Genomic DNA, 27,071 nt, shown 5'->3' on the forward strand with positions numbered 1-27,071 from the left:
TTTGGGTTGAAGTTCTAACGTTTCTCTTTACTTTCCTATAGTGTGCTATTTGTCAGGAGTTGCAGGTTCTGCAATTTGGCTCATGAAACAGAGCAATTATCTAAAGAGACTGAATTAGTTCAGTTCTAGTTTGTGTGATTATGACCTGCACTACTATGATGCTTTTAAGGAACAAGTGATCCGAGTTATGATGTTTTAATAACAATTCTGGTGCGTAAAAATTAATTCAATAAAAGGCACATAAAGTGGTAGTAATAGCATGTTATGGAGTGATGATCAGAAAAGTCTATTCTGGAGTAAATAACTTCAAGCAACTGGGCTCATTAGGTTTTTTTCCTAAACATTCCAATTACTGTTAGACCAATTCGAGAGAGCAGAGGATACTAGAAGACATACATGTTCCTACATATCTTGAAAAAAAGGTTTTTTTAACGAATTTTCATATTGCAGCTCAGGTTTTAGGCTTCTTTAGACAGGGGATGGGAAAAACTGTTTTATTAGGTAGCAGAGAACATCTGGACCCAGTGGATCCAGTTACCTCCCTGGTCCTCTGAAGGTCTCAAACATCAGATGTACAAAGCTCCTCTCAGCTTTTACACTTCACTAAGTTGAACACTGAACTTCTCAGCCTTCCTTTTTAAAACTGAACAGTGAGCAATTGTTTCCAGACTCATGAAAAACAAACCCACAGAGACACACAGGTTTGCTCTCAAACTCCCCCTGTCACACAGGCCTGGGCAGTGGTTTTTATTCTCTCAATTACCATCAAACAGGGTACCAATGACTCCCCTGCTCAGTCTGAATGACCCAGTGATACCTCATGACTGTAAAGGTTAAGAAATTTGGAAAAGGGCTTGCAACTGTGTTGTATTAAAGCCATCTCTACTTGTGCTTTAGGATCTCTCATGTATTCTCAAGTAAATTAAGTTTAGAATGAAATAATACTTAAATCTGTTTAAGTATCTGAAATCAAAACGTCCTAAAATGGGCTATTCTCTTTGAATACCAGCTCAGAAAACTGCAGATAATCCAGTCAAAAGGCTACTGAATATGTAAAAGGCAGCAGTGAAACTATTTTTCCCCCTGTTATTTCCTTGCTGTCCAAACAATGGATATTTCAAGTAGGACTAATCAGAATAAATAAATATATAAAAGCAAGAGAGAGAGACTGCAGAGCATTATTTGGTTTTTGAAGGGCCTCAATAGAGAGTATTAATTCCATCTGAATCCTGTTAAGTGTTGGGAGGCATTAGTTTAAGGAAAAAAGCTACTCTGATTCCATTGCTTGAATCGCAGAATTCCTTCTTCCAAAAATGGCAAGAGCTTGTACATATAAAAACATCCTCCTTACAACTACTAATTGCAGAAAAATAAACAGCCATTAGGTATGAAAATGGTTCTTAGCCACTAATTTTCCATCTTGGATGTTCTGTCTAGTGCTCCATCCAACAAAGTGTCCCACCCACTTTGAGAGGATATTTCCTGTGAGCACAAATTTAATATGCAGTATGAAAACTATCCCAGAATTAGGAACCAAATCTTTCCTCCCCTTTTAATTACAAGCTATTGTGCTATTCCAGACTCTTTCTTCTCATCTTCATCTCTGCATCTTTCCTGTTGCAACACTCTTATCTGCTCTTCTCCATCTTCAAATAGCGAGTGAAGGTTTTTGTACTGAAACATTTAATTTTCCTGCTCCAGCAATGTGCTCTGTCCTCTGATTTCTCAATCCTGCAGCAGCTCAGATTTTTATGCATGAAAAATTCACAATATAACCTTACCACACCATCTGAAAAGGGAGACCACTCTCCTCCCTTTGACATGATAATTAAATAAGAGAAATGTTACTGCACTGATCCCAAGTGCAACACCATTATATGTCATCATATATCCAAGATTAATTCTTCACTTGAGTGGATAGCAGGCTAAATTCACACAAAAATACAGCAAATTAGCTTTTGCACTTCATTAATACTGTCAGCTTCACTCTAACAAAGAAAACCCCAAGCCTCCACCACAAAAGAACACCACTAGAGGACAAAAGGAATAAAATAGGAAGTGTATTGGATTTAAAATGTATACAAAAATAAAAATGGTGATGGCAAACTCCTATGTCTTAATTCCCCACTAAATAGGGCTTTGCTACCTGTCACAGCTCCCAATTCAAGAGCACACCATTTTACAGCCTCTTAATTAGTATACTTCATTAAAAAAATAGTGTTGATTTACAACAAATTATTCAGTGGTCTCACACCAATAGGATACTAAAAAAAGACATGATTAAAAAAGCAGAGCATGAGATGCATCTGAGATGCTGAATTCTATGGAACAACCATGAGCAGACACGAGGTATTTGCTGGGGGTGAGGGTAAGCAAGGTAGAAAAAAACCTTATCCAGAACTTCCACGAGGGTGAGAATCCATTTCAGTACCATAAAATAAAAACTCAGAATGCCAATACGTGAATCATCTTTGCACCATGAATACCAGAGAGCTGTTAGTAATCCTTCCTTACTCGGGAAGGTAAATGAATTCAGTAACATTTCAAAAATATTCAAGTCTTCCTTGCCTAAATTGTTTCCCTGAGAACACCAATAAAGCTGGTTCATGCTTTCTACTTCCAAGTTAAAGATGAGAATATGCAGACTGGGAAACTGCAGACCCGAGATAACTTTTTGAAATTCTCATAAGCAGCAGCAAAAGTCACCATATCACTGATATGTCAAGTTAAACTTTGACAAATCTCACACCACAAGGATCCGTACAAAGCACGACCTTATCACGAGGTTTGTGTGTTATGAGGAGAATTTTTTTTGAGTTGTCAACTGAAACACAGACCAAAACCAGGTTACCCACAGTGCAGCAGCAATTTGTCTGTCAAGGAGGCAAAATCTCCATAGGCAGAGCTCCAACATCACCAGTCCTCTTAACAACATTTACAGCTGGATGTAAAATAACACACCTGAGCTCTAGAAAGAAATAAATCCCTTGGACTCCACTAAATGGCAGACACACTGAAAGGCTGCCTGACTATTTTGTATAAAGCTATGGAAAGAGTGGCCTTAACACAGTTTCCTGTTGATAAATTCTGTTTAACTTTCCTTTACTCAGGAACTCCTCCAGATTCACAAGAACAGAACTATGCTATACACCATACCCTAAGTTCCCAAAGACAAACAAATGCATGAAAGGAATTTTGCTACATATGGCTTAAAATGGCCTTTTGCTGCACAGTTATACTGCAGAAACAATTAGGTTAAACACAGCAAAACAGAGCAATCTCATTAAACAGTTAAAATTTTTTAATTAAAGTTTCAACTAAGGTTCCAAGTGATATTACATAAAATCTAATCACCTTCTGCTGCTTTTCAAAGCTATTCTGACTGACTGGAGAGCACTGAAGATCTCTAGCTTTGGTATGTCAAGGAGGTATAATGCAAAAAGACATTATTAAAAACCTGATGGCAAACCCTGGCTTTCTTCCTCTTTTCTCTCTTGGTAGAGAGGAAAAATCCTCTGGTTAGACACCAACAAAACTCCTATTGAAAACAAGAGATTTCCTAACACTGTGATGTCGTTACTTAAAAAGGTTAAGAAAAACTTTGCCTTTTACAGAAGACTTTTGAGGCTTCTGAATTTCATTTTCTTCTTAAAGGTGAAAAGTTCACTTAAGCATTCCACATCTTATAGTCTGAAATACACATTCCTAAATGTAAGAGTTGCATACATGAGAACTGGGGATTAGTTATACAGAAATGCTTCCTTAAGCTCCTCACCAAAGGGAAAGAAGGGTCATAAGACAAAGGGCATTATGTTCCCAAATACCTGTTTAAAAGCAGATATACCAAGAATTACAAGATAGAGTAAAAGAGTTCTTCAAGAAAGCAGAAGTCTCATGTGCTGCAAGTAATTCCAGTTGAACTGGAATTACTAAACACCAAGACATTAATTTAATTACTGATGAAATTAGGAAACCAGAAAAAAATTGCTTAAAATCCAAACTTGGAGGACCTGAAGAAAAATTTTCCCTACCAAGATAAAGGTAAACTAAACTGTCTGCTATAGATAAAACAGGATGAGTCTTGTTGTAGGGGAGGGTCCTGCCAGCAGGCTAAATTACTCAGCCTTCTTATCCACAAAAGTGATGTGACTAATCTATTACTGCTGTTAACAAAACAAATCAACCACACACAAAGTATTGTTTCATCCTCCAGTAGGTGAGGGCTAAGGTCTTTCACTTAATAGAAGTACATGGAGTTTCCTGCTTCAGACTCTATTTACCAGAAAGGAAAAACTCTCATAATTTGTTTTGAAGTTGAGATTTCTATTCAACCACTTCATTTAACATCAATAAAAAGGATAAATTCTAGTACAAGGCAGGAGGTAAGTAATCAGATTGGCTACCTGGTGACTATTTAAGAAACACAAGAGATTTAGGAAAACAGAAATACTTAGAATAAATGCAGTTTCTCATGGTTAGTTCTCTTAAAATTGTAGCTTTGATGTTTATCTGTAACAAACTATTTTTAAACTAATTGAGTTGAACTCCCAAGTACAACACTTTGCTTGCTTTGACACCACTAGGCAGGTAGATAAACTGCACTGTGCCTCCTTCACTGCTTCCTCCAGACAGTCAGAGATCTATGAAGGATAATACAGAAGACAAGTACCCATAAAACCCTGACCCTGTTAATGTTACTGGGATTTCAGCTGCATATTGAACATAGTAGAGGATCTTGCATGAAATATTGCCTTCCTCGAGATGTACAGACCATTTTCTGAGATCATTTTCTCTTGAGAAGATAACTGGATAGCCAACAAGCCATTAGTTATCCAAAAAGCTTCCTGTAAGTCTTAGCTCATCAAATGCTTCAACGGGTTAAACATGAAAGCAAAACCAAATACGTTTTTCTCACAAATCAAACATGTTTTTCTGACCAAAATCAAATGGATTATGATAACCTTGCATTATTTGTTTGATTAGTCTATACCGGTCTTGGACTGAAGGGAGAAGAAAAATCCAGTTCACAACAAGAAAAGGAATGTTAAAACATCATCTTCAGGTATCTCTTTCAAATTTTAAGTTCTTACTCATACACTGAACTGTATAAAATCCTTTTCTTTCCAACTTAAACATACATGGCCTCACACAATGCCCTGAAGGCACTTTTGCTGTATGCTGTGCAGTTATTACTCCAAATATTCTCTAAGTCCCTGGACTGTTCTAGCACAGGACAGGCTGAGGGCACTTGGTGTGTTCAGCTGGAGGAGACTGAGGGGAGACCTCACTGCAGTTACAACTTCCTCGGGAAGGGCAGAGGAGGGGCAGGCACTGAGTTCTGCTCTGGGGGGACCAGGGACAGCACCCAGGGAAGGGCTGGAGCTGTGTCAGGGCAGGGTCAGGTTGGATCTCAGGAAAAGGTTCTTCCCCCAGAGGCTGGTTGGGCACTGCCCAGGCTCCCCAGGGCAGTGGGCACAGCCCCAAGGTTGACAGAGCTCAAGGGGCGTTTGGATGATACTCTCGGGCAGAGGGTGTGACTCTTGGGGGTGGTCCTGTGCAGGGGCAGGGGTTGGACTCGATGACCCTTGTGGGTCCCCTCCAACTTAGCACATCCTGGGATTCCGCGGTCATTTAGGCTGGACCAAAGCAGGCTCTGCTCTGGATCCCTCCGCAGGCGCTGACAGAGATGATGACCTACATCAAACAAGCCAATTTAAATAAACATCTCAATCCTCGGGGAAGGGACCCGGCGGGGAACTGGACGCCTGTAGCCCCGCCCCGCCCGGCCCGGGTGGGGGTCTGGGGTCGGGTCCCCGTTGGCGGGGTCCGGGGTCGGTCCGGGTCCGCCTCCGCCCCGCCGCGCGGCCACCGCCCGGGGCTCTGGCTCCCTCTGCCGGGGAAGGGGAGCGCTCGCAGCGCCTCCCGCATCCCCCGCCTTCCAGGGGCTCTTCCCCCTCGGACACTCGGCGTGTCCCCGCCTCGCCACCTTCCACCTACGCGACCTTCAGGTTTCCTTCAGCTGTCCCTGCCCCGGCTGTTCATGTCCCCATTTCAAAGCTCCCCGACACCCGTAGCAGCAGCAGAGCTCCGTGGGTGACAGAGCCCCATCGCCCCTCGGGGGCTCAGGGCACCCACGGGCTGCACATCCCTCGGCACCGTTCTCTCCCAGAGCTCCAAACCTGGACCCGGTCCAACAACCAGCTTACTAACTCCAGAAGGTTTGAGAACTGAAGCACAAAACAGCTTCACAGTTTAAAAGGAATCACTGAAGTCACACAATGAAGGATGAATAAACAAGCAAAGAATTTCTAGTTCCCTTGAGTTTTCCCTCTACACTTGTGCAGTGTTCACAAAAATTTAGGATTCCAAACTTCATACCTTGGGTCTCTGACCTCCTGGCTTGTCCTGAAATGCGGGCTCCAGTCCTTCTCCAAGCAGCTGTCTTTGGCAAACATATGACCTCCTATTTAATGAAAAAAAATCCCATTCTAAAATACTACACTTCTGCTCTTCTCTTTTGCTCCATTTCAGCTTTTTTAAACCCCACTCCAACATCTTTTTTCCTCCCCCAATACAAATTCCTCCTCCTCCCTGCAGATGAGCACATCCAAACAGCCTTCTCCCAAATTAAATAACTGTAGCAGTTCCTTGGGGAAAAAAACTCAAACCCTACAAGTCAAGGTAACAAAGCAATGGAAGCACCTGTGCTTAAGCCACAGGTGAGATTTCCTTAAACACTGGAATTTCCTACATTCTCTAACTTAAATATATTTACTTTCCAACTGAACTGCAAGCATTCAGTCTTGCAAAAGCAATGCTTAATGCAACCACTATGAAGCAAGAAGAAAGTTGGACTTCAGGCTCTGAAAATTGGAATTTTACATCTCAGTTTTATCTTAAGGAACCAGTTATTGGTGTTTCCTCCCCAGCTGGGCAGCCCTAAGGAACATATATTGGGGGGAATGCTAGGATGTGTGTTGGATACTGAGCAAACAAGCTCAGAACTAAAGAATTTTTATCAGACATCTCTAAAAGATTTCTGACCTAAACATGAGAACTGAGAACACATCAGACTGGAAAGAATCAAGCTTGAAAGGAGCATAAAACTCCACCACCATCCCTGACTGAAAGCTGCAAAAGTGCCACTGCCTACAGAAAGTTGTTTTCATGTGGGTTTGTTTGGCTTGGTTTTTTCTTTTTTTTTAATGAAGGTCATAATTGCCAACTCTTCCTCAGCACTCTTATGACTTTCCAAGTGGTTTCCCAAACTTGGCTGAGTAATCCCTTGAGGATACAGTTTGGATATTTGTTTACTTCACCAACAAAGGATAGCTCGGTTCACTTCTTTTCAAATTTCAATGCGAGCAGCATAGGCTCATCAAACCCCTGAAACAGAAAAGGCTTATGGATAGCAGGTGTCCAAAACACCATCTACTCTAGCAATCTGGAGTACTGGTAGCAGCAAAAGCAATTAGACTCTGAACTCAAGAAAATTCTGTCTTTACAGCCCGGATAGTTAAATAGTGAACAGATTGACAATGGAATCTCTGGAATCTCCCTTACTGAAGTGCTTAGAAAACAGATTAAATAAATATCTGTCAGGAATTGTGTCGGTATGATTGATCCTGCCATAGCCTAAGAGAAAATACTGTTGAACTTTTGAATCCCCTTCCAGCCCCCCTGCATTTTTCTTCTCTTTGAGTCACTGAATTGCAGCATCTGCATCATTGTTGTTTAGTCAATTTATCTTCTGAAAGCACACTCAAAATTAAGCATATTTAATTCAGTCATGAAGAAGCAGATGATCATAAAAAGCTCACACAGCCTTATGGTGACAGTGGGGAAGAGTTAGCCTGGAAGAGTGTGATTCCAACAAGGCAAGGGGCTCAGAGGCAGGTGTGGGGAGCTGGAAGGTTGTGCTGATGCCAGGAAACTGCAACTAAGCCAGAGAGCTGTGTTTGCCATTCCTGCCACTGATGGAAAAGGACAACAAAAGGAATACTGACTGCCAATACTAAGGAAGTCTCTTTACCACAGAGCTCACCCTAGAACAGGGCACTGAACATGAGGCAGTGTCCAGCAGCAGCCAGGGCTGGCTGTTCCCAAAGGGAGAGCAAACCAGGAGCCAAGTGTGACCCCAAGGCAGGGGCTTCCCTCCATGCCCAGATGCAGCCCCCCAGCACCTGCAACACACCAGGCAGAGGGAGGTGCTGGGAATGGAACCCACTGACAATCCCAGACAAGTCAGGGACAGCCAAGGAGAGCAGCCAGAGACAGAAAGAAACAGGTACAGAGGCAGTACACAAGTTCTAAAGCACATCCCAGGGACCCAGCCAGGAGACAAGGCACTCACCATGCAGGGCTGAGATCCATCCAGCAGGCAGGGACTGAACCCCAGAGCTGAGCTTAAATGGAGCTCCTGGGCCCAGGGGTGGAAGGTGTGGGTGGAGAGGAAATTAGGACCTAATTTAGGACACCTGATCTTCATGTCCAGTGAGAGAGGCAGACACAGGAAAGCCACAGCCACACCCCTGCAGTCTATTCCTCCAGAGAGCTCCTAATCCTGATCACCTGAAGCTTTTACCTTCCTAAATGCAGACCACTTGTGTGAAATGAAAACCAGACTAGAGATGTCAATACAAAAAAAAAGGAGATTCCCTGACTACAGAGATAAAATACATAATAAAACTTCAGTGATGCTGACAGTTTTTGCATAAATATTAAAATTAATGGCCCAAAAGTACAAGAAATTCTACACACCACTCAAAAACCTCAAAAACATTCTAGAGCAAACAAAGCCAAGCAAGGCTAACAGGAGGGTTTCCATTTGCTAAGAATAATTTGCAGAAACTTTTCATTAAGAAAGACCTCAAAATGACTGAGAGTTTTTTTAATACAAATGATGATACAACTCAGTAAGATAAAGCATGCTTGACTTGTCAATAATATCACTTCTCATGTAGTTCAAATTAAGCTTTTGCTGAAGTACCACACTGAATTTGGCCTATAAACATTAGTTTTAATAAAATTGTATGGAATCACTGCCCAATGATCTGAGGATGGAACTTAGCTAAATGAAAACCATAATCAAACCAACCTTCCAAAACCAAGAATAATGAATTAATTTTTGGGAAATGTTCTTCATTATCAATTTCTAGCAAAGAACCCTTTAACACCAAGAGTCAGGTCAAACTGTCCATAGCTGTCTTTCCCTGGCTTAGCAAGTATCTCTCTTGTTCCTAAGATAGAGAAAAATGTCTGTAAGAGAAGGCAGAAGTGTACCTGTAACAATACTTAAATGCTTCTAAGGTGAACAGAAAGCACTTAAAAGTGAAAGCAACTATTTTTAACATATCCCACCGTTTAACACCTAACAAATGGGTATGTACTACACCCAACTCTTTGACAGCTGCTTGAGGCAGTTCAAAATCACAAATCCAGCTCTAGTGACAGCTGAGAAGAGCTGAGCACTTGAGATTCTCAGAAGTTATTATCAACAAGGAGTAGAAAATGCTAAAGGAGAAGAGTAGAAAAGGAGTAGAAAATGTAAGCTTAGCTGAAATACTTTAAATTGTACACATGACCCAGAGGGCAGGGACAAGATCACAGAACTTCCCACTTGAACCAAGTGTCCCTGCATTAAGCTCTGCACTACTGTTGCTGCATTATTACAAGTTACCTGAGTCAACTTTTCAACTCAGAAGTTATCTCTGTAGAGCCCTGTAAAATGGGAGCAGAGGTAGATCAACAGCTGCAATAAGTTAAATTTCAAAAAACAAAAAAAACCAGCAACATGGTGGCAAAAGTATCTTTTGTTTTCCTAAAGCTTTTTTAGTTCATTTAGTTCAAGCTTTTCATTCACTGGCTCTGCACTAGTGAAAACCTACAAAATTTGAATTTATCATCCAATTTTCCTTCATTTCCTAAGACAATGTTGTGGTTATATGTGGCTAAGCCTTGGCTGACAGATTAAGGGGCCATTTCCATCAATCCTTTAAACTTGTTTTGTGATTTTTTTCTTCTTTCTTGATACAGCTCTACCTTCATAAGAAAATAATCTCAATTACTTCTAAATATCCTTTTATATATATATATATATAAAACTACTTAAAATACAAACATATGTTTAACTGAGCTTTGCTCTTCTACTGACAAGCATTTATCTGCAGTTTTTCCACCAGACCAAACGAGCCCCAAAGAAGTGCTGTCTGAAAAGGAACAAACACACAATTAACAGAACCTCCAAGACCTCTTCAAGCAGCTGCCTGCTCATAACGCAGCTGAACACCCCAGACACTTCTCAAAAGTCTTCTAAGTATTCTGCCATTGAACACATTAATTTTCCCTGCCAAGTGTACATTTTTCTTTAATAGTAACAAGGTTGATGTCAAAGAACTGAAAATTATATACCATATGTCACACCAGAAGCAGCTTATGAAGATTAGCATATTTATAAGACAAAAAAATGCATTTTAAATAATGCAAATATGAAAAAAATCTTTTTATTTGTAAAAGCATTTTTTCCCCAAATCAACTTAAAGGATGCTTTTCTACTTCCCTTTTACAAGATCAAAGAACTTAAATTCCATCTTGTAAGAAAGATCTTAGAGAGAGTAATATCTGATATCTTGCAAAATGCCAACAATCAATAATTTATCCTTTCAAACTGTAATTTTAGGCTCTAAACAATAATCCATTTTGTCCAAGATAAAACAGAGGAGTCAGTCTGTTTGAATGGCTCAAAACATTCCAAGTTGAAAACCATGTAGGACAAGACTGAACACAGAACTCTAAGTTTCTAACTAAAACCCAGTATTTTTGACATGAGCCTATTTTTGCACATTTCTATCTCAATTCATTTAGATGAACTTTTTAAACCAGCCCTTTTCAAACTTTTAAAAAGCCCATTCAAAAATCTGAAAAGCAATGGGAATTGAAGATGAACAATTAAAAGCAACGTGTTTTCAGCAGATGACCACTATGCAAATTAAAATGTTATTTAAAACAAAACTAGTGGAAAATTAGCAAGGTATGCTTATTGTTATTATGGCCATTAACTCTCAAAGCAGCCATAAAGTCAGAATCATATTTGTCTACCTTCCAAAGACATGGTTCTCTACAAAGTTGATGCACTACTAACATGTACTTCAATGTATTCCACATGAATTTTGTTATATTGCTTTTGTTGATAATACATAATTTATCTAACCTAATTTAACATAATTTAGCTTGTCAGAGCAAACTGTATGCTAGTTAAATACATATTTTGCCTAGTAGGAACATCAATTTTTACACAACAATCATCACAAAAAATAGTTGCAATTCCCTGACAAAGTTTTCAAAAGGTGAAAACTGACTAAAAATAACTTTGGATCAATAATCAGAAGTACCAAAAAAAACCCTGTGAAACTCCTTTGGATGATGAGGCCAGTTTTCCCCATTACTGTGGCATTCATTTTAAAAGCCCACAGCTGCAACTATCAGATTTTTCTATTATTACCACTGCCACATGAACTAGCCAATATGATCAAGTCTCTAGTAAACTCTGATCAGGCCACCTTCAAAGATTTGGTTCTTCTGTCTTCATTATTCTTTTCACTTCAGCTGAGAGCAATCACACTTTATGATGCACCACTAATAATCTGTGATAGAATTAATCGGGTGGTTTCCAGGAAGTAAAGCAGCTACGAGAGTATTTTTGTTGCACAGTTCTTTTAACGTACTATTCATAGCTAAGAAAGTACTTTTAATTTCCCTAATTAGCTGTTCAGTAATACAGGAATATGCTAATTAAAATCTATTTTTCTTCTCTTAAAATATGTCACACTATCAAATAGACAGGAGAAGTGAATGAATGAATGACATTTGCAATTTCAATGCAATATTGACACTGTGCAAGTGCTTCACCAGCACTCGCTCCGATTATTTTGCCCTGAATGAGTTTGCAGAGTTTAACTGTTCTGAACTTAATAAACAATTTGGTAGATGATGCATGAAGAGAAAGAGGATCCAAGGTGGCCAAATAGTGAACAAGACACTGAAGATAAATCACAGAATCACAGGATGTGCTGAGTTGGAAGGGACCCACAAGGGCCATCGAGTGCAACTCTTAGCCCTGCTCAGGCCCATCCCCAAGAGTCACACCCTGTGCTTGAGAGGATCATCCAAACACTCCTGGAGCTCTGTCAGCCTTGGTGCTGTGCCCACTGCCCTGGGGAGCCTGTTCCAGTACCCAAATACCCTCTGGGGGAAGAAGAACCTTTTTCTAACACCTGACCCCAAAATGCCAAAGGATTCCTCTGCCATTCTAATCACAGCAATCAAGTAAAATTCTCATACCTATCTCCAGAGTTACATACTAGAAGTGTTACAAAGAGGGGACCCAGGCTATGGTATGTGTTAAGCAGGTGCCCTTTTAAAATAAAGCTTTGGGATGTGCCACTCTTAAGTATCACAACAGCAATCCTTGTCTGATGTGCAGAAACTTGTGGCTTCCATGCAATCCCAAAGGTTCCACGTTCATTTAGATAAACAGGCTGGACTGTCTGGCACTGGAGGTGCTGCAGGGTGACAGGGACAACTGCAGGGGGCTCAGGATTCCAGCAGAGCTCTCCCCCTCTGAGCCCTAGAGACCTGCTCTGAGAAAACCTCTGCCAGAGCCCTCGGCTTTCAGCTGCTTTGCCTTTTGAACTTTTTTTCCCCTGTACCTCACAGTTGTGAGATTTGTATTCTGTTCTCTGCCCAGATGGACAGTATCAGGAATTTACAGATAAGAACTCAGATCCTTCATCTTGCAGTGTGGGAAAAGCCATTTCTGCAGTATCTCTGTTTTTTCCCACCCGGGACGTCCTTTCTGCTCACCAAAGTCCCTGCACCGGCTACAAAAGAAATAAAAAAACAACCCAACACCACCAGAAAAAACCAACTAAAGGCAGGGAAAAAAAAAAACAAAAGGAGCAGGGGTAAGGGAAAGCTCTGGGAATATGGGATGCTGGTTTTTATAGAAAGGGGTTTCTACAGAAAGAAAGAGGATACATAAGGAAATAAAGTATCTTGAATTCTATTAGTGATTTTTAAAATCACAACAACTAGAGGAAATCCTTTTAATTTACTTATTTGCATTTTTTTGGAATCATCTAAAAGCTGTATAACTCTAAATAATTGTGTTATTAAGAACACATATCCTTCTTTCCTTTGGATCTAGTTAAAGGAAAGGCCAGAGCTTAGAACAAATACAACCTTTTTAAAATTTGGAGATCTACACATCTGCAACAGCCAAATACAGTAAAATGCAACCCACAATTCACTGCTGCTGTTTCTGTCTAGAATACCTTCATAAGCAAATAGCAAGACTTAAGACTTGGAAAAAATATCTAATTTTTTTAACTAGCTCACACATACTTCAGTAGAAGACTCTGGATTATGGTTTTCTTTTATTAAGTTGGGGAGCCATCACATTGCTCTGTGCAACTTGGTCAGCAACATTAGTCAAAATGCACTACAGTTGTTTTGCTTACTATATACATAAAGATACAGTCTCATGTCTTGTCTTCTGGTTCAAATAAAATTTCTGTTTAAAAAAACTTTCACGGTTTTGAGCTTTCCACCAACCTGATTCTGTTTATTTTCTTAAACCTCTTATGTGGAGTCAAGATATGACATAAAAAAACCCCCTAACAGCCCCCCAAAAAAATCAACAAAAAAAGCAACCCGCAAAACTAAAAACCAAACCATGGGACTCCTTGGCTTTATTAAGAACTGCTATGGAAGCTACATATCCCCAAAGCCAAGTATTTCATCATAAAATCCTTATTTTCAACTGACTTTTTACCTGGATAGTGTATTACTTCCATTACCAATCTGAGTGAGGGGACAGACTAATTTTTCAGTTCCTGAAACCTGCTGCAGAACATCCTTTTTCACACACAAAATTCCTCACATTTACTCAGGTTCAAAAAAAAAAAATAGATCAGAGTGACAGAAAGAACAGGAGAGTAGTTTGCACACTGACATTGAAGAAATTCATTGGAATGACTCTGTATAACTTCAGCAGTACTTATTAACAAACCTACTACACATGTCAGTTCTTCTACCAAAAAAGTTTTAAAACCATCCCAACACAAGCTTTTAAAGCTTTTAAATGTCTAAAGGAAAACTATTAAGAATCTTGTAACAGCAATACAAATGTTGAAAGCTTACCCTTCAGAACTGTTTAAAGTGTAAATCACCACGTCAGAGAATGTTTCTAACATATAAACTTTACAGAATATAGGCTAAAAATAAAATCACCTGGTTTTATACATCATGTTATTATATTAGTATAATTACCTCAGTTATATTTAACCAAGTCATACAAATCTTAACCTCCCTTTTTATTATACTAGTTTAGAAGGTCACTATAGGGTTCACTGTAATTAAGTTGGTAACTTTTGCAAGCTATAAAATATAAAACCTCTCTGTGATACGTGAATATGTAATGCTGCACTTGATTTTTTCTTCCCCACAAATTTAAAAGAACACTTAAAAAGTGACCAATAGTTATGACAGACCATCCTTTACCAAGAACTCAAAGGGAAAAGGCTTCAAAGAGCTTGAAACCTGTTGCCTTCAGCTGTTTCTTCAAAGATGGTTCATCTGAAAGCGCCGAATTCTTTGTTTCTGACAGAACTGCTTCACACACAGTGATATGAAAAAGCACCACTAAGTAATTGAAAAACCACAAGTGTTCTGCCTCTAACATGATTACATTTCACAATGCAGATTTATGAGATTGGAGATCTCCATTTAAGATCATGCCACTTCATACAGTTTCTCTCAGTCAATCTACAAGGCACCAAATGAAAATGCATTTAGAGCTGCAGTCATGCTGGTTTGGGCTGGGGAAGAGTCAGTTTTCTTCACAGTAGCTGGGATGGGATGGGACTGTGTTTGGGATTTGTGCTGAAAAAAAAGGAAGTGATGGTAATATAGAGATGATTTTGTTGTTGCTGAGCAGCACTTGCACTCAGTAAAGGACTTTTGTGCTTCTCACACTGCCCTGCCAGTGAGTGGGCTGGGGTTGCACAAGGAATTGGGATGGGACACAGCCAGGAGAGCTGATCCAACTGACCCCAGGGATATTCCAGGCCATATGGGATCATGCTCAGCACATAAAGCTGGAGAAGAAGAAGGAAGGGGAGGACATGTGATGGCATTTGCCTTCCCAAGCCCCTGTTCAGCTTGAGGGAGCCCTGCAGGGTTGGGGATGGCCGAGCACCTGCCGGGCAGGGGACGAGGGGAATGAAAGCCTTGTGCTGCCTTGTTTGCACACACAGCTTCTGCTTTACCTGGTAAACTGTCTTTAGCTCAACCCACGGGTTTTCTCACTTTTACTCCTCCAATTCTCTCCCTCATCCCACCGATGGGGGAGGAGAGTGAGCGGCTGCTTGGTGCTTAGTTGCCAGCTGGGCTTAAACCATAACAAGTCATAAATACGAATTACGCTTAGAAATCTGAAATTCAGTTATATATATGCATTTAAATCACAAAAATATTCCACCTACAAAAATCAGAACGGTAAAAGAACTTCTGACCAGCATCAGAAATAGGACTTCAGAAGCCTTGAACACACTGAAGACTTCAAAAATCCCCAAGGTATCAATCACTACAGACAGTTCTTCATATGTACAGTACATTCCACTTGCCAAATTACTACATGAGCTCTGAATAGCTGTGTCTTTGCCTTGATGCAGCACCGAAACAAGCAGGCAAACACACAGCTTTTTCAGCATGGAGACATTTCTCCAGAATTTCAAGACAGCTGAGACTCCTGGATGCCTGGAAAAGTGACTGAGAGCTGCAAACATGTATAAAGTCGACATTTGCCTTTCACTCAGAATGTTAAGATTTGACTGAATTATGAGAAATCCATATCTGGCAACTCTAGTACTGGTGTTGGGAGCTTTTCAGTCAAGGCAGTCATGTCCTCAGAACAGCACTAGCTCTGGTCTTGTATTTTCAGCAAGTATTTTCTGTCTTTCCTGGGTTATATATCTGTGTCTCCACTGTCTTTGTCACATGTTGAAAGTTCCAAGAGAACTCTTCTGGTAAACATACAGATATGGTTGTTAATGAGATGAGTGACAACGAGGTGCACTGCACGTGCCCAAGACCAACACTCACTAATTGGTTATAAAAAATGTGCAATATGCCATAATTCACCAAAGCACTAATGCCTAATCACTTCATGCTGCAATGAATTCCAAGTAAACATGAGTAATTATGCCATTAATTTTAATAAAGTGACAGCTAACACTTACTCCACTCTAGTGAACATTTGCACAAAAGTTGGTTTATCAGTATTTATAAAGTCCAGCAGCTCTACAGAAAGACACTCAGAACATTAAGAATCTTTTTTTAAGATTTGTTCTTACATGTAAGAACATTTGTTCACATTAAGTGTGAAAATCCAAAATTACTCAGCCCTTCATTTTTTACAGACAACATAAAAGCTTTGATCTCATTTGTCAATGGGATGGATGAAAAGTATCCATCTCTGCCCGTGGGATCAGGATGGTCCAACTGCAGAGCCATCCTGTCTTTTCTAACTGCCTGCTCCACTGTTTGTTTGTTCTATAGTGGGTATAAAATATATATTTGGGTAACACAAGGCACAGCCACATCCAGTGTACAAAAGCTGAAAATTATACTCACAAGAAACCTGAGTGGGATTGACAAGGCATCATTTTAATTATGTTGCATTTACATAGTGAATGTAACGTTAAATTACCAGCACTTAAAACTTTTGAGTTTGACATGAGTGCCATTAACTCAGAATTCTCAACTGAAGAGTCAGAAAAATATGCATAAATATTTGACCCATTAAATGCTAATAATAAATCACATATAATTAATTAAATCTGAGTAAGATTGCTATCAACACTAGTACCGAGGAACTTGAAATAAAGATGTTAGGTACTACATAAACGACTTCAAGAGAAGTTTTCAAAACACTGATCTTGCTTTCTTATTCATTGCTGCTTCAGACTTGTGGATAAATGGGAGATTCATCCTGAGAGTAACTTGAAATTTTTCTGTTGATGATTTCATTAAACAATAGCATCACTGGCCTATTTTGTAACTGAATTAAGGTAGAGTCAATTGACCTATTCTCCCATTTCCATGAACAGGAACACCTAAAAGTGAAATTTTAGCCTTGTTCTCTGGATTAGGAGCACTAGCATGATCAGGCTCTGTGAATAGGAAACACCTTCTCTCAGAATATAAATTTCATTAAGTTACTATATAAAATATGTATTATTTTCAAGAGGATAAAAAAACCCCACTGACCTCTCAATAGTTCTTAAAAGCTAAGAATCTTGAATACTAGTTCCAAGAGAGAAGATAACACAGAACTTTAAAACAGAAGTGTAAGATTAAAGGAAAACAATATTCTTTCTAGTTAAAATATGATAGTTTAGAAAATTATGGTTGCAAATGCCAACGTAGGAAAATAATTTAAGAATAATCCACATATTTTTCTTTAAGACACATCCAAAGTTGCTCATAAGTAGCTAACTGTTTGTAACAAAACAAATTCTGAAGAGAAATGGGAAATTAGTTGATAAATTTACCTTAAAATCTGGCATTTGAAGTGCCATGTACTCAAATGGTTTTTAAAAATAATTTCAGGTACTCCCATTTTCAAAAACAAATCTAACTTCTTCATGGCAATAAAAATAGCAAAAGGTGGAACACAGGAATTACTATTCTTGATCTCTTGCCTCAGTCTTATCTAACATTTAAAAAACAAAATGCTGGGATAATCTACCATTAAACAATCTTCCTGCTCATCTGTTCTGAACAAGGCCCCCAGCACAATACAAGCCCTGCTTAACACAGTGCAAGTGTCCTAGAAAAGCTACTCCGTGTCCAGTCAGAGGATAAGGATGGAATCTGTTCCACATTTCCCATGGAGAATCAGAGGTTTTAAGGTGTTCCTTCACCACTTCACCAAGAGTAGGCATTACTTGCATTACAACAGCAAGTGGGAGCCCTGACCACAGAGCAGAAGCACGTTGTGGGAGAGGCTCTGTCACCCTGGGACAACAGGATAAGGCAAATTGGGGACAAGAGTGAGACACACAGATGGACACCCCCAGCAACAATGGGTCAGTCTTCACCATGGACAACACCATTGCCAGGGCATTAACAGCTAAGCTACTGGAAAACTTCTTCTGTGCATCATAGGATAAAACAGAAGTGCCAAAGAGTTTCTCCTAAATGACAGGAAGAAAGCACAAGGGTGCTGGTTTGCAACGTTCTGTTAGCACAATACATCAGAATCTAAGTTTATTCAACCTCTTGATCCTGAAGGAAAGAGAAGAGTCACAAACAATCTGCAAGAAAAGTCTGTTGTGCCTCTGTGCTCACAGATTCAACAAGACTTAAAATGACACTTCTCAGTACACACATTTAGAAACACTGATGGAGAATTCCCATTCCCTCCTCCCACCACCTCAGTACTACAGCACTGTTCACTTGCCGTGTGTTCCATGTTATGATAAATGTGTTATCTTTGAACTGCAAGTATGGCACAGCACTGTATATTTCTTTTCCAGTCATCACACCCCATTCAGTTATTTCAGAAGTATTTAGTCATGACTGGCCTTTGCACTTCTTGACAGGTAAGAAATAAGAAACAAGGGACGTTCATTCCTCAACGTGCAAGGAAGGCAGCAAAGATGGTGTTAGTACTGAGTCTGTGTTTAACATAAATATTGGGTGAGAAAGCAGTACCCGTTTGACAAAATGCATTTTTCTTAAGTGTTTAAACATTTGAAATATTTGCACTAAAGTTCCATTGTTTTCTTAGCGCCTTCCCTTAAAAGGCAGGATTGCTAAAGAGCTGATTTCCTATGAACTCAATGCCAAAACCACATATCAAAGCCACAACATTCTGGGCTAATAAATATACAGAGTCTGACAAATATGAATCTGAGGATGAAAGCAACGTCTACCAGATCTTCTGATTCTTTGTGTAATAATGAGTAACAAACTTCAATTTCAGTCTGGAATCAATGTAGGACCATTTTGGCAACACATACTTAGGCTATGTATCATTATTCTCTACTTTCTGGTCTGAGAGGGCTGTACTGAACAAATTATTTTTTAGATAACATGTTAGACCTAGGAGTTTATTAGAAAAATATATGGCTTATAGCTTAAAAGACCATAAAGTGGTTTAAAGAGACTTAAGGGACAATGATTTATCTCCCAGAATCAACTTTCTCTTCAGGCTGCCGCAACAGAGCATGGAAATGTGAAAAACAGGATTAAGGAATCGAGTTATCTGCATAAAAACAACAAATGCTTTATTGTTTATCAAAAATGACACTTCAGAAATTATCTGGATGGTGTGATGTAAGATTGTACAATCCAATTCCACATTTTGTACAAAGTGGTGTTAAAGACTTCCTTTAGTCAGAGCTGTTGGAGCTCACACCACCCTTTTTACCTGCTGAATCTGTGTATTAGATAGAAACATTAAGAAGTAATACCAGAGAAATTTGCAACTTTAGTTACAAAGTTCTTTTTTTTTTTTTAGAAATTCCTATTATCAGCTACAGAACTGAGGGATCAGGGGATTAAAGGGAATATTCACATTGCTCAACTTTAACACTTACCTTACATGCTCAGGTCAGGAAGACTCCACCTGACAGAGGGAGAAACTCACTGAAAGGTTCTTTCAAAGGAAAAAAAAAAAGTTAAGTCTTCTAAACCACCCCCCCTAACCTATTTTCTACCCAGGAACAGCAGCCTCCACATATTTGTAAGAAGTCAGGCAGTGCACATTCCCTTGTGTTTTGTCAGAGTTGGAAAATTCTCCAACAATCTGAACCGATCTGAGATGGTTGGCAGGGTCATGCCCCCGGCCATGACTCCCATCACCTCCTTTGCATTGTCCCTGATGCTGGTGTGACCCCAGGCTGAGCCAGTTCAGGGAGCTCAACAGCTGAAAATTAACTTTAAAAACACTTCCCTTAAAAAGCTTAGATCTAAACTTTTAATATTAGTGAGGGTGCCGTTTATATTACACTTCAGGGACATTCCACAGATAAAACATATGATTAGCAACAGACTAGTATATATTCTGGTAACAGCTTTGTTATTTCTCATAGAAAGGACAGAACAAAAAATAGCTCTTAGTAAACCTAAAATACTATATACTCAAGATACCATATACAAATGCCATGTATGTCCAGAAGTTAAGAATCTGTATAATGAGGAGATCCTACAAGACCACTCATAAATGTTTAAAGGTAATTAAGTTATTCTGCACATTAAAATAAAAGGCTCTCCACTTTTCAGCCATGTCACCCCTTGAACTCAGACCTGCAAGTGCTACATGAACTAGTTCCTACAGCATCTCTTGGAATCTCCAGGGCTGTGATGTTTCAAAGACCACATCTGTAAAGGAGTTGGAAAGTTTTACTTAACTGTGTGGGCAGATATAACTCCAGAAAGCCCAACTTCTTTGGGAACAGACCTTTCATGGAGTGATATTTCTGTTCTGCATGAGCTGAATGGATGGTGAAGGGTTGTCTTTGAGGCACGTGGAGCGAAGAGTCTTTATTCACTAGAAAATACTCACTTGATAGTCAGAAATAGAACCCAAATCTCACCAATTACTTGCTTTCCAGCTGTAATAACTGTAAGTAGACTAATCCAATGCCACGCTATAGCTGCTAACAGTTCTTCCTTTAGTTCACACAAAAGTCTTCTTGTGCTGAATTTAAAAGATTTGAAGCAAATGAAAGATGGAGCCAAGCACTGACAAGAAAACAAACTACTGAAAAACTAATCAGTGAGCAGTATTCAGTCTCTAGTTCTGACATAGACAGTAAAATAGGAAGTATCAATTTAAACTTGATCATAGTGCACATGCATAAAGAATGTACATTAAAGATGCAAAACTTACCTTAGTTCTGGCATCTTATAATCTCTGCACACATCTTATAAAAATTATCCTACTTATAAAACTTCAAGAAAACACAATTTTGAAGATACCAACAAATCATCAATTTGTTCCTTAAAAACTGTTTAAATACATATTATGTATGTACATATGCAGAGGGAGGAAGAAAGGTCTATTTCTGTAATGAACTCAGCATGAACAAGATTTTGCTCCATGAGGAGTCTAATTGCCTCTAGTCAGTCCACAGATTCATTACAGCAAAAAGGTCCCAGTGAACCAAATAACTAGTCCATTCAGAATGTGATGTTCAGGTAAAGCTGTATAAAAAGTTCATAAATGCATGAAAACCTTGTCTTTGAATCAAGAAAATGTTTCAGACTTGTACATCTGTGGGGGAACAGTAAGACAATAAAAAAATGTCTCTGAGTCATACAAAAGCCCAAGCCCTCCACTTAACAGCTTCCTAATAATCCACTTTAAGATTGTTTATTAATATTTCTATGGTTTGTTTAATCAACCATTAGAATATTAGACAATATTTGCCTCTGTTATCCAAAATACATGACTGTGCAGAGAGGTGACAGAACCTTCCAGAACAACCTTTCAAGGACTACGAGCCGTGGACACAGATTTGCCTGCTGTTCCTCTCAAGTGATGTGAACGGCACACAGCACAACTGCCACAGCCTCTCTCTCCAAACCCAGGTTGTTCCCAGTCTAAGGACCTCCTGGTAAAGCACAGAAGCAGCGTTGATAACCATCTCTCATTTACAGCTTCCCTTCAGCTCTGACAGCACCTTTCCACTGCACCCTGGAGAAACCCTCTCAAACACTGCATTTAAAATGTTCACAGATAAATACTCACATCTCTTTGAACTTGCTTTGGGAAGTCTTGAGAATACGTAATTTTCCAGCAAAACATAAACATATCAAGCAAACCAAGAGTTACCACACTAGAGACACTGAGAAGTCACAGGATCCGGCCACAGAAAACTCCAACTCTCTCCACCCCGTTGCTATTTAGACTGGGCTTGTCTCTGCTCTGCCAAATCAATTTGATAATTATTATAATTACATACACAAGAAAAATTGCCTGCTCAAAAACTAACACAAAACGCTCATCTAAAGAAAGGAAACACGAGAGGTGAATCCAATACAAAATAATAAGTTTCCAATAAACAGTAACGGAAGCCTCTGGAATTAGAAATGCTTCATTCTACATTTAATTCAGAACACTTTTTACTTCCTAATAAGTATTGCCCTCACATTTCGCCATCTCTCCATCTCTTCCAACAACCAAATACTCTGTGCAAGTTCTTTATCATCTCTGCACCTAATGCAGTTTGAAATTTGCTTGAAAACGCTTCTTACGCTCAGCATAATTACAATACACCAGATCAAATATTTGAATTAAAAAAGTTGGGCCCTGGAAACATTTTCATCTATTTACCATGACATGGTTTCTGTCAAAGCCATTGGTATCGATACCACCTTAAATGTATATTCAGGTATGTGCAGAATTCTGAATTACAGATTTGATTAAGCAGCATAAAAAGATTACACTTCCATTGCTGTTATGCTAAGATAAATCCGACAAGCTTCTCTTTCTTAATATTTAAAGATACCAGGCTCCAGCTGGAGAAGCTTAAAGCTTTGCACTGCTTTTATCTATTTCAAAATCTTTCTGAACAACAGCCATCAATCCAGAGAAATATATTTTCTAAGTATTCTTTCATTCCTCAACAAAAGACAGGCATTGGGAAGGTACTTAAATCCATTAAGATGCATGTAGAGCAGCCTCTAGCAACTTCCAACCTATTTAAATAAGCAGACTTTTTCTATTTCCATACAAATATTCCAGTAGTTTAGTAAACATTTTGTAGCTCAGTAGGCATCAGTGTTTGTTAATCTCATACATAAAGCATAAATTCCAGCCCTGCGAGGGCTCTGTGTGCTCCCAGGACTCTGCCCAGGCATGCAGACCATGGGCCAGACGTCTCCGTGGGATGATGATGTGGGATGATGATGTTCCTCCAAGTACAGGAGTCAGTTACCATGTCCAAATGATTCACTTGTACCATCACCTCGCAAATTCTAATTTGATAATTACGGTGATTACCCATTAGCATCTCATCATTTTTCGATGACACACAATGGCTTGAGGCTAACTAGCATCTCAAGCTCAAATTTAACAAAAATGCCATGAAGAGAGGGCCGATGGCAGAGGCCAGGAGGCACAAAGAGCTGAGTAAACAAAGAGATGTGCAACAGTTTTGGGACTCTCACAGGTTCGTTCTCCTGAGAAGCCCCTGTTCAGAGACGGGGCAGGGCAGTGAGTGGGGTGGGACACACCCTCAGTCCGAGGGGCCAGGTCTGGGAGCACCATTCCCAGCTGTGCACATGGAACAGGCCACAGCCTTTGTCATCTCCACATCTCTTCCACCCAGGAAGTCACTCCCACAGGGAGAAGGTCAGCACTAACAATCCCAAGGTTTGAAGAGAATCCTTTATTACTCACGACAACAAACCACTGTATGTTTCATGCTAATTAAATTCGCTTTGGAAAGGAAAAAGAAATCAAATAAATTTTTATATTGATTTATGTAACACGACTACAGAAGACAGCAAAGCTGAAGAGCTAAGTACAAAATGAATTTAAGAGTGGTTTTATTTACAGTTCGCCTCTAGATCAGCTTTCACTTGCATGATCACTGAAGTTCAGAGAATAGTCAACCAACCTGTTGCAGTTGAAACTCTTTTCTTCCATTCACCTTACAGGAGAAGATACTTAATCTCAACCAATTTATCTAATCTGCTTCATATGAGAGCCTGCATTTCAGTACGCCTGAAATATTTCTTACTCCTTTAATGCTGAAATAGTTATTTTAGAAACATTAGCTGGTTATAGCACAGTAATATGATTCATTCAAAATAGCCATGGCCCATATATTTAAAATGTTCATTTTTTTATCATATAAAAAGATTGAAGTCATGTAATTCTCTCATGCATATGACCACATCATTCCATTAGAAACTTCTGTGGCTGTAGCAGAATTTCCATTTTCATGAAGGACTTTTATAAAAACTGTCATCTTCTCTCTAAAGTAAATTTTTGCATAAAAATGATGAATGTCTTAGAATCCATTAGAATTCAGACTGCTAAAAGAACCGTAAGTTATAAATTAAAACAAATTTTGTGAAACCAGATAGAAGCCCTCTGCATCAAGACCTCCATGGTGGTTTATATGTGAAAGAATTCTTAAGAGGATTAACTATAATTTGTATATTCTGCATTATATAAAAACTAAAATAGTTTTATTTTGCATTGTTCATGTCTTCTAAACTCCATACTTTTATCTTCACCAATATTTCTCAGAAATAATGTATCTTATTCTGTTCACTTCCCCTCCCCCTCTTAAATATTGATGGGTAAAACTAACTTGGTGTTAGGACTTTTCTTTAGGATAGTTTGTAAACACCTCATACCTCCCTGAGATACACAGTAGCTGAAATTGATAGTACTGCAAATGCTGAGTAATCTGGAAGATGCAATTGAAAAATTATTCTATACTGTGTGCTAAACAAAAGTTTCAGTTCACTTTTTAATTCAACTACATGACCAGTTTACTACTAAACCATAGAAAACTGTTTTTATATGGCATCTGATTTCCGAATCACTGGCACTTAAAACTATCTTTTAATATTTTTTTTTCATTTTTAATGTAAATACCAAGAATCATCAGCATTTACCTTCAAAAATGAAGCATCATACTGGCATCTATCAACAACAACTACCAAAAGAAAAACACAAAAAGTGACGTGAATCTAAAATTGCAGAGATAATTATGTCAGGTATGGCTTGTTTCGGGATAACAGTACTCTGTTAGGGCTTGCAGGCCTCAGCAGAGGTAATTTGGGAATAGCAATGACAGCATAAACAAAGCACTGAGAAAGGTTTATGAGGGTGGAGTCCATATAAAACACTGGATTAAATCTCTTCTGTATCCTGCGGCTCCAAACTTTTGGAGGATGCAGCAGTAAACCCTGAGCACACAAACTACAGCAGACTTGGCTTCCAACCCCTCTTCCTCAACACACGAGCCCCATCCAGTTATTAAAACTGAATGCACCGTTGTTCCCTATGAAATACTTGAAAACAAAGAACTAAAACACAAAGCCCATTCCCCTTCATGGGGTATTAACTTCCGCTTTTAATAACCAGCTCCTGGTCCCACACGACACAGCCCTGCATTGTCCAGCACACACCACTTCAGCCAGACAATGCTCCCAGCAATAAAACTCAGCCCAGCAAAGAAAGTGAAAGCTGCGTTTGTTCAGCGTGTTATTTGGCGCAGCCAACTGTAATGCTTCTGCCTGCCATTTATTGTTTACTCTCTCAAAGGATTATTAAGAATTAGGCTACATTTGGCGATTTTTTTTTCGAGAGGGGAATTTACATGCAAAGTGACTGACACTTGATATTTAGAGTCTATTGGTCGACTCTGACCCTTCGTTTACAAGTGACTCATTTGACTGCAAGGATCTCTGATGTGGAAATGCTCAGATACGAATCAATTGCAGTTTTTGTCTCGGCTAAATGTTACTTGGCAATCCAAAAGAAATGAACAGTGCCGAGACCGAGGTTCACATAGAATAGTGCTCATATGTTTAAAGAATTCCTTTTACATGCCCGATTCAGTTCTAGTCGGAGGATTTATGACTCCCCTTCTCCTAATAACTTATCTCGGTGCACAGCGTTTCAAACACACACACACAGACACACACACTCACAGACACAACCAGCAGTTAACTCTTTTGCTGCCTGAAAGAACAGCACGGATGTATTTAAGCAAATAATAAAAGCAGGTTTGCTGCCGATGGGGCTTTTGATTCTCTGTGGGAGGTTGGGATAGGGGAAGGATAGGACGAGAAAGGGAGAGAAACATGTAGGTACAGTTTGCAAATCCCTGTTCCATAAAGAAACGATTGTGTTTAAGAAAAGACCATTCCTACATGAAATCAGCTCAGTGAGAATTCTGCAGTTTACCTCTGATAAGGATAAAAGTCAAAGGGTTTCTCTGTACCCCAGCGAGATTCCCTTCCTCCTAAAAGGCAGATGCAGCATTTCTATAAACAAAAATGTCTCTAGCCCTACCTTGTGCCAGTGCTTGCAACATGTGGAGCTGAAGCAACAGAAACGCCCACCATCCCCGACAGAAGATGAAACAGAAGTTTAACTTTATCATCATTCCGCCTCGCCTGCTATTCCTTCGGGCAATAATTTCGCGATCCACCTTTCTTTCAACCGCTATTGCCTCACTGATCCCCATCGGATCCGACTGCCCGCCACTCCTGACAGCGCTTTGGTCATTGCTCATTCCGCACCGCCGGGCCGGGCTCCCCGGGGTGGGTCGGGAGCCTCTGCCCCGCAGTCTGGGGGGAAGCGAAGCCCCCGCTTCCCAGGAACGGCGGGCTCTTTGATTTGTGCTCGCTGTGCCTGCAAGCCGAGAGCTGCACTCCGTGTGCCTCCCGCTATGACAGTCGCCACCTAAGTCAATGTTTCTCGTGGAGGTATTGATTGCACCAAAACAACCAGTCAGAAATGTGAAACACATGTTTCTCTGCACTGTCACATCCGATGCCTTCAGCAGAGAGGGAGTAAGTTTATAGGCGTCAGTATTTCACTAAATCCGGATCCTTCAGCACATCGCAAACAGGAACAGGGAAAGACTGATCCATCGTAGCCACCAGCAGACAATCCATCGAGAACCTTTCATACCGCAACGCTGATGGAAACTGTTACCCCCGTGATTTTTATGAAGCGTGGTGAGTTTTCCAGCATGTGTCCCATTCTCCTGTAAAAACCCTCCAATGGAAGTGTTAAATTCTCGCAGAAGGGAAAAAAAAAAAAGCGTCAAGGAAAAAAAAACTAATTGAAAGTATCTCGTTATTCCTCGCGCTGAGGATTTATTTCAGACAATTTCAAGATTAGCCATGCAGACAGAGTAGTCTCCAGATATCCCCGCAAAGCTCTGCATAGTTTATATTAATCCGATTTTCCTTGGGATACAAATCTCTACCGTCAACAGAAGGGTTTGAAGGGTCCTCGAGCAGGT

General features: G+C 39.7%; 1 protein-coding gene across 1 annotated transcript in view; it reads right to left on the reverse strand.

Annotated features, from left to right (window-relative positions):
- The window catches only part of SDK1 (sidekick cell adhesion molecule 1), a 388,490-nt gene extending 361,653 nt beyond the window's left edge, over positions 1 to 26,837 (reverse strand). The window contains exon 1 of the mRNA XM_018067288.2: positions 26,111 to 26,837. Within this exon, the coding sequence (XP_017922777.1) occupies positions 26,111 to 26,570 (460 nt within the window). The 5' untranslated portion in view covers positions 26,571 to 26,837. The remainder of the gene's footprint in view (positions 1 to 26,110) is intronic.
- Positions 26,838 to 27,071: the final 234 nt, after the last annotated feature.

This window comes from Manacus vitellinus, unplaced genomic scaffold (genome assembly GCF_001715985.3).
Source record: "Manacus vitellinus isolate BGI_N305 unplaced genomic scaffold, ASM171598v3 scaffold_12_pilon, whole genome shotgun sequence".
NCBI classification, from domain to species: domain Eukaryota; kingdom Metazoa; phylum Chordata; class Aves; order Passeriformes; family Pipridae; genus Manacus; species Manacus vitellinus.